Genomic DNA, 15456 nt, shown 5'->3' with positions numbered 1-15456 from the left:
TGGTCTCAGATTCATTCCTTAACATTTGATTGCTTTGTCCTTAACGTTTATTTGCAGAGGGGCAGACTCCTCCAGGCTGTGTTTCTCAGGCTCCTGTATCAGTTGGCTTCCTGGTGGACTCATATAATTGTAGGTACTGATGGGAGTTTGGAGAGAGAGAAGGGAGAGGCCAGAGTATTTCTCTTGGTCTTATCTTCCATGGTGGTATCACTGGCAACAGCTGTTCATGACTCCAGCTCTCACTAAACATGACTGCTAATGTTTCAGTTTCTGCCAGGTCATTCTGTCAGGTGATAAGTTTCCATTTCCTCTCTTTGTCCCTTAAGTTTAGGTATAGTAGTAGCTTCTGTTGTTGCTAATATTTCTAATCTGCAAACTTTATGTTTTCACTGTTGTGTCTCTATTTCAGGTTATTGTCATCTCCCAATGGGTCTCCTTGTCTCTATGCTAGTTATTTAAGATGCAGTCACATTTAATTGTTTTACATTCCTGTAATTTGCCATGACCTTTCTCTGGTCGTTTATATCTCTATTTTGTTTTGCCAGTGAAACTCATCACATTTTGTCCAACTATCTCCAACTTTTCTCCTTTTGGGTCTCAGCTCAGACTTTTTTTTTCTGGAAGTTTTCTTCATCTTCTTTCTTCTTTTAGTCTGGGTTAAGAACCTTGTTCTGTGCTCCCATATGTTGTGGGATACTCTTTGAGTATCTAATCATACTATATTAGGATTGGATTTTCAATTTGAATCTACCATTAATCCTTATCACAAAAGCCAAACGTATATGGAATTATTTAGCGTTGTATGCCTAGTGTCTAGCAAGAAGTACAAGGTAGACACTCACTAGATAACTGTTGGTTATATGCATATTGTTGAATGAGCTTCACTTAATATATTCTAGTGACCTTGCTTATGTATATGCCTGTTCTTCCCACTAAATCATAAGGTCCTCGATTGCAGGGAATCAGTGTTACTCTTCATGTCTACAGCATCTAGTTCTGTACCCACATAGCATAACGGGTACATAGAAGACTCAAATGATTTTGAACTAAACACTAAACCTTATTTTTGTAGACAAATAAATAGAAGTTCACAGAGGTTAAATAAACTGTCCAACATCATGAAAGTATTATCTAATGGTGGGTCTCCTGATTCATAGTTTATTGCTCTTTTATATTTACCAAGTCCCTTTAACTTTAGTAATTTATCCTATACCATGAATTTAACTCCATAATTATCTTCTTTATAGATTTACATTATATGTCTCAATAACGATGGGCTATAGAATTAAATACTTTGTCCTGTATTTTAAAAAAGGAAAGAAATACCTATCAACTGCATGCATAAACAATTACCCAAAAGAAATAAAAACATATATCCACACAAAACTATGCAAGAATTTTCATAGCAGCCTTTTTTCACAATAGCCAAAATGAGTAACAACCCAAATGTCCATCAATATAAGAATGGATGCACAAATCATGCTATATTTATACAATGGAGCACCACTTGGTAGTAAAAAGAACTGAACTGTTTATACATATAACAACATGGATAATTCCTATAGATTCTACATTGATCGAAAGAAGCCAGATACAAAAATGTACATATTGTATGATTCAATTCATATGAAGTTCAAAAGTAGGCAAAAATTAATCTATGTTGAAAAAAATCAGAACGATGGTTGTCTGTGTGTTAAGGTGGGGATAAGCTGAAAAGGAGCATGAGACAAATGTTCTTTATCTTCCTTTCGGTGGTAGTTTCAAAGATGTATATAAATTGCCAAAATATCAAGTTGAATACTTAAGAACTATGTATTTATTAAATATATTTAGTAATTATACATCAATAAAAGAGAAAAGAATAAATAGTAAAAAGAGGCATTTTCTTTTCATGGGGTGACCTTCATAGATCCTAAAATCACATTATATGCCCCTTATATAAAAGGCTAGACCTAGATAATGAGGTACACCAATATTGAATATTCCATACCTAATATAATTACTCCAGAACTTAGTCTAATGGAAACCTGGAAAATAATTACTGAGAATAGTGGTTAGTGTCAGTCTCTGATCTAAAAGTAAAGTGAATAACTAAATATTGAGTACAGGATGATGACAAATGAAATTGCAAATGGAGAAGTTTACAGGGAAATTAAATTTTAAGTTGTCAGATTTTTAATTTATGCCCTGCTTTTTAAAATTAGATTTATTTTCAAGAAGACTTCTTGTTGACATATCAAAAAGTGTATGCATTGGTGAGCTTGTATCTCCAAATTATTCCTTTTTGTTAAAAAATGGGCCATTGATTTATCATTAGCTGTTAGATGGTGTTTAGGCAGCTAAGAAAAAAATGGGTCATTGATTTATCTAATAGCCTAGGGCTTTCATGTTTTAATTACTCATGTTCTCTGTGAATAGTCAACCATGTTAACACTCCCACGTCCTGTTTCATGAAATGCATATTTACTTATTTGGACTTCCTTCCTTCATTCCTTTCTTCCTTTCTTTCTTCCTTCCTTCCTCCCTCCCCCTCTCCCTCCCTTCCCACCTCCCTTTCTATGTGTGTATATGTATATATATTTTTTGCTTTCTATCAGAAAGGTAAGGATGATTATTATTAAAAACAAGAATTTACCAGGAAAACACTTTCCAACTTTTACTGTGCAATTTTGCGGTATTCTGAGCACATAGAAAACAAGAAAAAAATTTTCCTCGGTATCACAAATATTTGTCATAATGTTCAAAGTGTTTAAATACACTTTAAACTTTAAAATACACTTGTCACCATCTGCCCTGAATTTTTTACTTGAGTACTTATTGCAAGCATTGTTATATAAACAATGTCTTTTTAAAGACATATGTCTTTATATAAGCAATGTCTATAAAGCATTGTCTTTACCCCTAGAAAATGGTGGTGTATTCTGGACTATTTAATTTTAGAGGCTAAAAATACAAAATATTTATAGGAATAATACTAATAAAGGATTTTATAATAATACAGGACAGATACAATGATACATTTTAAAAACACAATAGTAGTCAGAGAAAATTCATCATCTTTGTCAACATGCCATGGGATTCATATATATACTATTCATTCCACCTGTTAACTATATAGCCAGTGTGATGTGGCTGCTTAACATTGAAAATTCAGGGAAATAAGTCACATGGAAATTGCATAAAGCCTTTTCCTTTTTTAGCTGATTGGCTCTCTGAAACTAATAGCATGAAATGTTTGTCAGTGAAAGTAATAAACAATCTATAGTAGGAATAGAAAAAAAGCTTTATTTGAACCAAACTGAGGACTATAGCCTGGAAGACAGCCTCTCAGATAACTGCTCTGGGAGATCCATGGTTTCCAGCACAGTTTTATATCTTTTCAGAACAAAGAACATTAAGCAAGTCAGGGATAAACTCCTTTAAGGTTTCTGAAAAACAAATATGCATGTACACAGCAAGTCAGTATGGCCCTGACACCTGGGAAGGGAGTCTTATCATCAAAGGAGGGCCAACATTGGCATCCCAGGAAGAGGGGCATTTAATCTTTATTTTTAACATAGACATTGTTTACTTCTGGTCAATGCGTCTTTTTCTTTCATAATTAAAGCAGATGTACAATGTATGTTTGATAGGCCACAAATAGGCTGTTTTAGTTAACATAAAATTCAAGTTAATTTATATATATATATACCACAATATATGAAAATTTCTTTCATCACATTCTACTTTTAATTATATTTTTCCTTAATTGCCACAGATAAAATAAATATGTAAGTATTGAATTTCTGATGATATTCAATTTGGTAATCTATGAAACAAGATGTGATCTAAAGATTTTGACAAAGGAAAACAACAGGAAAGAAGACACCAGGTTTAAATTCATGCCTAATTTGAGTATAATAAAGATGAAAAGGGCACGATGATACAAAAGGGTATGTAACTATGCTGGAGGTCAGCCTCTCTGGTGAAACTTCACTTAGTTTATTAGCAACCAGTATATGCTTTTCATAGTAAAAACCTGAGGAATTTGATTAACAAATAAAGTAATCATAATTTACATGAGGTAGAAGTGGGAGTAGAAGGTGCTTGCCCTTTTTTAGAAGTTCTATTGAAAGCACATGGAAGATAGGAATTATGGTAAAAGTAGTAACAAAATCTCAGTCTTTACTACTGGGACACTTATTCAGAATAAAGAAAATGCTTTCCTCCTGGAATTTTCAGGAGCAGCTGATCTGATTTAATTTTGCCAACCTTTTCACCTCTCTATGAATATAAGGAGCTCTAGGTCTAGAGTTTTCCCCAAAAGGTAGTTTGAATTTGGAGTCAGGATTCTTGTATGTAGAGGTCTTCAAAGTCTCTGGAGATTTAGAAATTCTTGAATATTCTTCCATATCCATTGTGAATTGGAGTCATCTTGTAGTGAGAAAATAGATTGCTAAGTGGCCAGAATCCAGTTCCCAATGGTTTTCTTCCTTTGAGAGTTAGGACTCGGGGTAAAAATCCCTTTCTATGTCAATCAATGAATTTGTCCCAGCTTCCTCCCTTTGCTGGCTTGGGCTGGCTCTAATTTCATTCCAGGGCATAACAGTCCAGCATTTCTCTTTTGGGACTCCAGGGGGCTGCTGGAAATTTCACTGATGCATTAAATGCTAGCCAGCAGGACTAAGGGTCAAGGACAGCAAACTGCATTTGTGAGCAGATGCAGCTGGGGAAGAGATTAAGTACTTTAGCAAGCACAGCTGGCAAAGCTGATGATGGCCCTCAGGCTGGGGCTCCTGTTACCTCTGCTGCTGGGGCAGCTCTGCTCCCAGCTTCTGGGAACCTCTGGTGATAGCATACTGCACTACTGGGACCTGAGAGCAGACAATGGCAGCTGGCGACCCAAAAGAACACAGGATAATGGCTCAGAGGTGTCTGCTCACACACTCCTTTTCTCTCTGGATTACCAGCATGTGCAGGTTCCTTTTGAGATCACACTCTGGATTATGTTAGCATCTCTGGCAAAGATAGGTAAGTGAGGAATTTCCCAAGGCTTTCCCAGGGAGTTGCCTAACAGGGGGAGCTTTCAGGGCTTTTCCAGATGTAAAGATAGGCACCCTTTTCTTAATAAACCCAAGAAAAGCAAACTATAATATTTGCCACCTGATCTCTGCTAAAAGGACCTTTCTCTTCATAGCGCCAACCCTCTTGCAGGGATTATGTTCAAATATTGGTGGTCTCCCAGCAGAAGGAGACAAGAATAGACTGAGCACAGGAACTTAGACTGGAGAGGGTCCCAGCTGTTCAAGGGTTAAGTAGACAAGGCATAACTTTAAAAGAGAGAACAGAGAAATCTTGATTGATTCTGACTAATCTAAGTCTTTAGATGACTTGTTTTTCCTCACAGGATCCTTGTTATAGTTGCCAGGTAGTGCAAAAAATGGGACAAACTTATTTCCTATTTGTTAAAAGGTAGGTCTTTTGGCCACCACTCAGAATTGAAGGGGAAACACAAACTAAGAATAAATCCAGCAAGAAAAGAAGAGCCATTGTGCTTTATTTCACCTTTGTGAACACCCTGAATTACTAGTGTTATGGTTCTCCTAAGGAGATTTATTCTCAGTATATTCCTCCTATGTTCTTTAATAATTTATCAAACCTTTGCTATGGTGATATTAAAATTATGAGAACCTTTAAGAGTTCTAAGTATTCATGATTGAGTTACCATTTATTTGTAGGTTCACAACTGAGAACAATGCCAGGAAAACATGAAACAAGCTGTAGAATTTTGTTATTTTAAAATGAATTTATTCTTAAAATAAATCATGTTCAGCATTTCAAAGTTTTATTTAAGTGACTTTATAGATACCAAAGCATTACCATTTATGAAATGTAATATTTAACGATGATACACAAAATCCACAGATTTATAGCATGATAGATTATCAGAGCTTGGTAAACCATTAGAGACCATTTTTATCCAACCCTTTCATTTTATAGATAGGAAATCTGAGGCCCAGGGAGAGAAGATGCTTTGTGAAGTTCACAAACCAGAGCTTAGAATGCTAGTCTCATACCTCTTTGATTAGAGATATATTCTGTCTTGGATGATAATAACTAGCACTTCTATATAGTTAAGAGTTTCTTTAAACTATTTTTTGCAGTACTAGATATGTTGATTTAATAAATAGTCTAATTAAATGTTAACTTCTGGATCATAGGGCAAAGAATCTTCCCAATAGGTCATCTGTTGCCATTTGTTTAAGTAGGACTTCATTGAGCCATCACTGACAGATAATTTTTTTTTACCATAACCTTAGTAAGAGAATGTAAGTTTAAAAACAAACAAACAAAAAAACTTCCTTGTTAGCTTTCATTCATTCATTCATTCAGAAAATATTTTTTGAGCACATTTCATGTATGGAGCATTATATTGGGCCCATGGGCTACAGAGATAAGACCCCATTTTTCCTATGAGGAGTTTTCAAATTATTTCAAGGCCTAGAGGAAATAAATGGCTGTATAGAGGATAAAGAGGGAAGCAGCATGGTTTAATGAAAAGATAAGATTGCTTTGAGCTGTTTAATATTTGCTCAAGTTTAGAAGTCAGTGCCTGCAAATAAGCGGTCAATAAGTATGTGTTAGAGGAGTGAAGTGATTCTTTGGCCTCATATTTATCATTTCAAATATAGGAATAACAGTATTTACATCACTGTGTTGGTGTGATGAGAGAATCAAATACAAGAACATATGTGAAGGCACTTTTGAAACTATTAAAAAATAAAGTCTAGCTTAGAAGCCAGCTGACTTTCTTTTCTAAAAATGTATTTATTATTTATTTGATAAGTATCTATTGAGCTATTTCTTTGTGCTAGCAATGTGCTAGGGGATTAATGTAAAAAACTAGCCTCAATCCTTGAGAAAGTTATAGTCAAATTAATTAACAAGTATATTAGAAAGGGATCTCAGCAGTGTACTGGTGGGGGCTGGGGTAGAGAGGAAGAGGATTGATTAGCTTGAAAGATTATTAAGGTCCTTTCTAAAGCAGAGAGTATTGATGATAATTAGAGTCACTATCTATAGGCATTATGTAAGCTAGGGCATGATGATGTGACATAATGTAGGCAAAAGTAAAAGAATACAGGATAAAACAGAGGACTGCTGCCATGTGGGTTTTTAGAATTGGTGCATTTCCCTTCATGGGATGAAAGACTCATATAATTCTATGAGAAAAAAATAAATTTTATGATTGGAATTTTATTTTGATGATTCAGTTGTATGCATTAATGTAAGCCCACATTTGTCAATCAGACCAAGTGACAGTTTGAGGTAATTATAGGAACATTGAGCTAAAAGTCAGGAGGCCCGGCTGGGTTGTCTTCCCAACTGCCACATACTTAACATATAGCCATGAAAAGTTACTTTGTTTCTTTGGTCTCAATTTCCTTATAAATAATCATGATCCCTTATCAATGAAGAATTAGTTATGATTACTAAAGCCCTTTTCAACTCTTATTATTCAAAGCAGATGTTTAAATTATGTTTCTGATTTCTATATTCTTAAAGTGTCTGATGTGTATCATTATGATCATGACAAGAGCAGAAGAATATTGCCAGATGATAAATGCATGGTTTCCATTTTAAAATATGTTCTCACATTTGAAAATGATTCAGTGGGCACATAAATAATCTTATTGTTGTTTACGGTGAATAGTTTCATTCAATTAGTAAATATTTTTCCATTATAAAGAAAAATGCCTCCACTCATGCATATTCATCTTTATTAAGTTATTATTTAAATGTTAAATGACTGAGAAGCTATTTTCTGGAATCATAGACTCGAACGGCTGACATACAGAGATGAGTGATAATGAAGATGTTATAATACTCTATCTTTTTTTCTTTTCTAGGATTTCACCTCTATAATAAGATACCCACAGTTGTACCTGAAAGCTGCCTCTTGATATTTGTAGGTCTCATCATGGGAGGACTAATTTACAGTTTAAATGACAAATCCCCACCAGTTATGAACAGTGATATATTTTTCTTGTATTTACTTCCACCAATAGTCCTTGATGCAGGGTATTTTATGCCCAGTCGGCCATTTTTTGAAAACATAGGGACAATTCTGTTGTACGCTGTAGTTGGAACCATCTGGAATGCATTTGGGATAGGCCTTTCCCTCTATGGCATATGTCAGGTGAAGTACTTCAACCTTCAAGATGTGCCATTGCTCCATAACCTTTGGTTTGGTAGTTTGATTGCTGCAGTAGATCCTGTGGCTGTACTCTCTGTATTTGAAGAAATTCATGTGAATGAAAAGCTTCATATTTTGGTGTTTGGAGAATCCCTCCTTAATGATGCTGTTACTGTCGTAAGTATCCCAGGCATGAGCTTTCTAGGTAATTAAATAGGTTCCTTTATGATCACCCTTGAAATTTAAATAAGAACTGAATTCTGGTTTAGACGATAATTGAGCAATTTAGTCTTAGAAATAAGTTTATGAACAGAGACTGTGATTTACTGGCCATTAATATGTTTTCAAAAATAACAGTGCTTCCTTTATACTGTATTAATCTTCTATCAGTTTATTAAATGGAAACTTGGGTAAACCTTCCTAGTCATGGCAGATAAGAATATTTTAGCCATGAAGGATATATTCACAGTCCATCAGACAATTTTCAAACATAATAATCCATAATTTGACATTATCTACAGAAATATCTGTTAATAAAGGGAAGCTTTCTAGGAACTCATTTTGGGAAGGAAATGGGAAATTGAAGGACTTCAAAGTTGAAAAACCTCAAATTAGAAGGCTACATGGGGCATAATTTGAGACTCTTCTGAATGATAAATTCATTCTAATCTTTTTTTTTTTTTTTATGCAGGTGCTCTATAAGCTGTTCAAATCTTTCTGTGAAATGCCATCTATCAAACCTTTGGATATTTTGGCTGGGATAGGAAAGTTTTTCTTGGTTGGAATAGGAGGCATTTTCATTGGCCTCCTGTTTGGCATGGTTGCTGCCTTTACCACGCGCTTTACCAAGACCATCCGGGTCATTGAACCTCTTTTTGTTTTTTTATATAGTTATCTCTCCTACCTGACAGCTGAAATGTTCCATCTCTCAGGGATTGTGGCGTAAGTATCTGGACAAGTCTTTAATTTATACAATTTCTCATAGGAATTGAGTCTGATTTTCCACTAGAAGTCTAAGAAATTGCATTTCCTAGATATGGGAGGAGGACCCTCCCTTTATGTTCTAGGATTTCCTGTTGCCTCTAATAGGCACTTAGTCATAGCACTGCATATTATTGTGGTCAAGTTCTTGCGCTTCCAGTAGAGATTAAATGGCTATATCCCAACTAACTTGCCTATATTGAGGGTACGGGACAGTATGACTTTATTGCATAACAAAAGTGGTGAGAATTTGGCATGGCATAGGGAAAATCATTCCCCTAATAGTATCTGATCCTAGTCATATTATAGTGGTAATTAAATGACACCATATAAATAAACTTGGCATTAACTCTTGTATAGATGAACTTTCTGTCATGGCAGTTAAGTAATATTATAACTTATTTTGTAAATCATAGGGCATGTTATGTTTTTCTTTTATCCACCACTGATATTTAACCAGTGATGATAATACCTCATATCTAATAATAAGCTTGTAACACTAAATAACCATATGGTGAATATTAACATCTAAACACTTTTGTACTAGGGTGTAAACAGATCATCCCATTTTGTGTTTTTAAAAGTAATGGAATGCATTTTTTCAAATGTTGCATGTTTTCCAAAAACTTAAAAATAAAAAAGAAAAGGTTGATTTTTTAAAAACATTTTTATTGAGTTATAGTCATTTTACAATGTTGTGTCAAATTCCAGTGTAGAGCATAATTTTTCAGTTATACATGAACATACATATATTCATTGTCACATTTTTTTTCACTGTGGGCTACCACAAGATCTTATATATTTCCCTGTGCTATACAGTATAATCTTGTTCATCTATTTGGCATATAAGTGTCAGTATTTACAAATTTTGAAATCCCAGTCTGTCCCTTCCCACCCCTCACCCCTTGGCAACCACAAGTTTGAAATCTATGTCTATGAGTCTGTTTCTGTTTTGTACTAATATTCTTTTTTTTTTTTTTAATTCCACATATGAGCGATCTCATATGGTATTTTTCTTTCTCTTTCTGCTTTACTTCACTAAGAATGACATTCTCCAGGGACATCCATGTTGCTGCAAATGGTGTTATGTTGTCGTTTTTATGGCTGAATTATATTCCATCGTATAAATATACCACTTCTTTATCCAGTCATCTGGTGATGGACATTTAGGCTGTTTCCATGTCTTGGCTATTGTAAACAGTGCTGCTATGTATATTGGGGTGCAGGTGTATTTTTGAAGTAGGGTTCCTTCTGAATATATGCCCAGGAGCGGGATAACTGGGTCATATGGTAAGTCTATTCCTAGTCTTTTGAGGAATCTCCATACTGTATTCCACAGTGGCTGCACCAAACTGCATTCCCACCAGCAGTGTAGGAGGGTTCCCTTTTCTCCACAGCCTCTCCAGCATTTGTCATTAGTGGACTCTTGAATGATGGCCATTCTGACTGGTGTGAGGTGATACCTCATTGTAGTTTTGATGTGCATTTCTCTGAAAATTAGTGATATTGAACATTTTTTCATGTGCCTATTGGTCATTTGTATTTCTTCCTTGGAGAATTGCTTGTTTTGGTCTTCTGTCCATTTTTGGATTGGGTTGTTTGTTTTTTTCTTATTAAGTCTTGTGAGCTGATTATATATTCTGGAGATCAAGCCTTTGTCAGTTTCATCATTTGGAAAACTTTTCTCCCATTCCATAGGTTGTTGTTTTGTTTTACTTATGGTTTCCTTTGCTGTGCAGAAGCTTGTAAGTTTCATTAGGTCCCATTTGTATATTCTTGCTTTTATTTCTATTGTTTTCGTAGACTGCCCTAGGCGAACATTTCTGAGATGTATGTGAGATAATGTTTTGCCTATATTTTCTTCTACGAGGTTTATTGTATCTTATGTTTAAGTCTTTGTTCCATTTTCAGTTTATTTTTGTGTATGGTGTGAGGGAGTATTCTAGCTTCATTGATTTACATGCTGCTGTACAGTTATCCCAACACCATTTTCTGAAGGGACTGTCTTTATCCCATTGTATATTCTTGCCTCCTTTGTTGAAGATTAGTTGACCAAAAGGTTGTGGGGTTCATTTCTGGACTCTCTATTCTGTTCCATTGTTCCATATGTCTGTGTTTATACCAATACCATGTAGCTCTATAGTATTGTCTGAAGTCTGGGAGAGTTATTCCTCAAGCCTCTCTCTTTTTCTTCAGTACTGCTTCGGCAGTTCTAGGTCTTTTGTGGTTCCATATAAATTTTATTATCAATTGTTGTAGTTTCGTGAAATATGTCCTAGTTAATTTGATAGGGATTACATAAAATTTGTAGATTGCCTTGGGCAGTATGACCATTTTAACAATATTGATTCTTCCAATCCAGGAGCATGGGATATCTTTCCATTTTTTAATGTCTTCTTTAATTTCCTTAATCAATGTTTTATAGTTCTCCATGTATAAGTCTTTCACCTCCTTGGTTAGATTTATTCCTAGGTATTTTATTATTTTCGGTGCTATTTTAAAGGGGATTGTTTCTTTACTTTCTTTTTCTGTTGATTCATCATTAGTGTAAAAAATGCAACTGATTTTTGAGTGTTAATTTTGTAACCTGCTACCTTGCTGAATTCTTCGATCAGCTCTAGTAGTTTTTGTGTGGACCTTTTAGGGTTTTCTATATATAGTAACATGTCATCAGCATATAATGACACTTTTACCTCTTCTTTTCCAATTTGGATCCCTTTTATTTCTCTCTCTTGCCTGTTTGCTGTGGCTAGGACTTCCAGGACTATGATGAATATGAGTGGAGATAGTGGACAGCCTTGTCTTGTCCCAGATTTTAGTGGGAAGCTTTTGAGTTTTTCACCGTTGAATACTATGCTGGCTGTAGGTTTGTCATATGTAGCTTTTATTATGTTGAGATATGTTCCCTCTTTACCAACTTTGGTGAGAGTTTTTATCATAAATGTGTGTTGAATTTTATCAAATGCTTTTTCTGAATCTATTGAGATGATCATGCACTTTTTTTCCTTTCTTTTCTTGATGTAATATATTACATTGATTGATTTGCATATGTTGAACAAGCCTTGTGTTCCTGGGATGAACCCCACTTGATCATAATGTATAATCTTTTTTATGTGTTGTTGGATTCTATTTGCTAATATTTTGGTAAGGATTTTTGCATCTATGTTCATCAGTGATATTAGTCTATAATTCTCTCCTTTGGTAGTGTCTTTGTCTCGTTTTGGTATCAGGGTGATGGTGGCTTCATAGAATGAGTATGGGAGTATTCCCTCCTTTTCAATCTTCTGAAAGAGTTTGAGAAGGACTAGTATGAGTTCTTCTTTGTATGTTTGGTAGAATTTTGTGGTTAAGCCATCTGGTCCTGGACTTTTAGAAAGGGTTGATTTTTAACTTCTACAGAAGTAATGCCGTTTGACTTTGTTACTCTAATTTCTAAAAGGATTTACTGTAAATGATAAATGTCACCGTATAGTGGTTGATATTAGTCTGTTTTAAATAAAATGTTTTAGACTGAAAGCAAGGGCCTGGGTGATTGCATTTTAATTTTTTGGAAGATGTAGTTTGTGCTTTAAATTGTCTTTGATTTTCATTGTTCATGTTACCTATTAATGAAAGACATGTTAAAAAAAAGGCCAACAAATGAATTGAATATGGCAATTTAAATTTAATTTTCCTAATCTAGAGCATTTTCCAAAGTTTTTAATTTAGTATCTTTTAGGTGGCTTCCTTCTTTTGAGCACCCTGGATTTTTAAAGAACTTGGCAATGTGGAGAGTATTGCCATGTCTGTGTTGAGTATTGAAAGAATGGGTCAAAGGAAACAATATTGTCAAAACTACTTGCTTTCTCTAAAAATGTTCTGATTCTTAATTTTCTTATAACTCTAAGATGTTTTATTTTGGTTTAGGATTACAAGTATCCTTCAGGTTATATCTGACAATCTTGTTTCTTTTGACTGTCAAAGGTAGTGAAGACAGATCTTCCCTTAATTTCTATAGAAACAGTTTAACAAAATCATTAAATGATTAATAATTCAGACTATCTTAGGCTAAGGCTGTAGGTGCATTTTTGTATTTAAAAGTTTTTGCATAAAACCTTTAAAAATTATATATAATATACCAGTATAAACTTTGTGTTTATGTGTGAAATTTTGTCTTACCTAAAGTACAATTATTTTGAATGCAATTGAAAAAGAAAAGAACAAGCATGATTTGAAATATTTGAGAGAATCCTTTTCTAAGACATTGTAGTATTGGAAAATTAATTAGGTTGAAAACCTTGGATTAATAAGTGGAACACTGATACTTAGGTCACCTAAATGACCAAACCAGATTTGGTAATGATGATATTTTAACCTGTAATTAAAGTGAATACAGTGATAATTCAACTAACAGTCAAGTCACAGATTTTAAATATAAAATACATTTGAATAATTAAAAATTTAACTTTTTTTGGTGATGGAGATAGAAAGCTTCCTCCAAAACTGTCTGAGCTTCAGTTATTTTTTAGCTGTTAGAGGTAGATAATATCTGCTTCACAGAATAATTGTGGCTAATAAAATGAAATAATGTATTAACTGATTGGCTATTTAAATATAAAAAGTAAATTGTAGTAATTCTGTAGTTATTCATTGATTGAATCACTGTGTTAAATACAAAACAAACATATAATCAGAGTCACAATGTTACTTTGGGAAAAATTTCTCTTCCTTTCATTTTCTTTTATTCTACAATAATTTGAAAAATGTACACAAAACACCTAAACTCAGTCAGTCATTAGTTAGTTTTTAAGAAATGAGCTGTGTATAAATCAGGTTCTACCTGAAGGATTACTGGTTCTCAGAAATGGTCAATGTCATTGTTGATTTTTGTTTTTTTGTGGGGGAAATGGGGAAGCGACTTTACTGTGTGAAAAGTAATTAAAAATCTATTGGTAGAATTGTGAGATTGAACACTATTTTCAGCCTAAAAGCATACGGCATCCAATCTTAATGATAAGTGCTTTTAACAGTGGTATATTGCATCCATTATAGAACTCATTTTTGTGCCTTTTCAATAATTCATTGTTTCTGAAGTCAATAAGTACATATTTGCTGATATTTTATAATAAGTTTTATTATATTGCCTCCTACTTTGGACATATTTTGGTTAAAAAAAATGCACCCATCAGCAGCACCAATTGCTATAATATAAAATTTAAGTTTAAGATTAAATTTTATTATGACAAAAATTAAATTATATTTATATATCTTTGTATTATAAATGAACAATTGTTAATAATTCTGAGATTAATGTCCAAGGCTAGACTTCTATTTAGAAATCTGATAATATATATTTTATCACCATTATATTTTGGTACATTTTTTTACAACTTGACAATGATGAGTTTGCTTCTGCAAGCTTCAAATTCATCTGTATTTCATTCAGAAAACTGTTTATTGTTGTTGCCTATGAGCATAGGTAGGAGAACAAGGTGTTTTAATTAACTGTGGTTGGGTCAGATGGCTATGACTACCTAATATTGTTTTGGAGAATCTCAAAAAATAGTAAGCAGTGTTATTAAATATCAGATTGATACCACGTTTTGGCAGAAGAAACAGAGGAACAACTATTCTTGTGGTATAATTTTCATATACAATTAATAAAGTGTACCCTTTGCTGACTCTGTAGATAGTATTATATCAAAATTACATTGCAGAAAGTAGCAGGCCAGTTCTCATCTTATATTCATTTCTCATCTTACAATCATTCTTAGATAAAGGGTTATGGTCTCTACAGAAACTATTTGTAAAATTAGCTTGTTTGTGATTTCTATTCAGGAGCTTGAACAAAATTATTTTACATTCTAATAAAAAATGAGCTTCTAATTATAGCTAAAATAACCAAAGGATATTCTTTTTACAAACCATTTTCTTCACTATGTCATTTAAAAAAACTTTCTAAATTTTGTAAAAAGAGGCACTTACAGAACATGAGGATTCAGAAATGATTCTATATAGTGACAGATACTATTTTTGTGGTACCAGAAATATATTCTAAAGTTATTTTTGTGTATTTGAAGTGAACTACAAAGCTAAGGCATTAGAATTTAAGAATACTTTAGCTTAAGCTTCCAGTTCTATAATGAGTTTGAACTGTACTAGTTGGTAATTTCATAAATCATCTGTTTTGCAATATAATAATGCTTTATCCAAGAAAGTATCATCATAGGAAAAAAATGCCCTATATAATGAAATATATATATTATATTATAACTTTGCTGCACTTTCAAAGCTGTTGGAATCTAGTAGAAGTTCCCCTT

The 15456-nt window shown here is 33.6% G+C and overlaps 1 protein-coding gene across 1 annotated transcript in view; it reads left to right on the top strand.

Annotated features, from left to right (window-relative positions):
- The first annotated feature begins 4754 nt into the window (after positions 1-4754).
- LOC105093958 (sodium/hydrogen exchanger 2) overlaps positions 4755-15456 on the top strand; it is a 58352-nt gene continuing 47650 nt past the window's right edge. Inside the window, exons 1-3 of the mRNA XM_010985885.1 lie at positions 4755-5010; positions 7890-8353; positions 8868-9118. Coding sequence (XP_010984187.1) covers positions 4755-5010; positions 7890-8353; positions 8868-9118 — 971 coding nt within the window. The remainder of the gene's footprint in view (positions 5011-7889; positions 8354-8867; positions 9119-15456) is intronic.

This window comes from Camelus dromedarius, chromosome X (genome assembly GCF_036321535.1).
Source record: "Camelus dromedarius isolate mCamDro1 chromosome X, mCamDro1.pat, whole genome shotgun sequence".
Classification (NCBI taxonomy): domain Eukaryota; kingdom Metazoa; phylum Chordata; class Mammalia; order Artiodactyla; family Camelidae; genus Camelus; species Camelus dromedarius.
The sequence above is the reverse complement of the archived record's forward strand: the minus strand, read 5'-3'. Positions and strand labels throughout refer to the sequence as shown.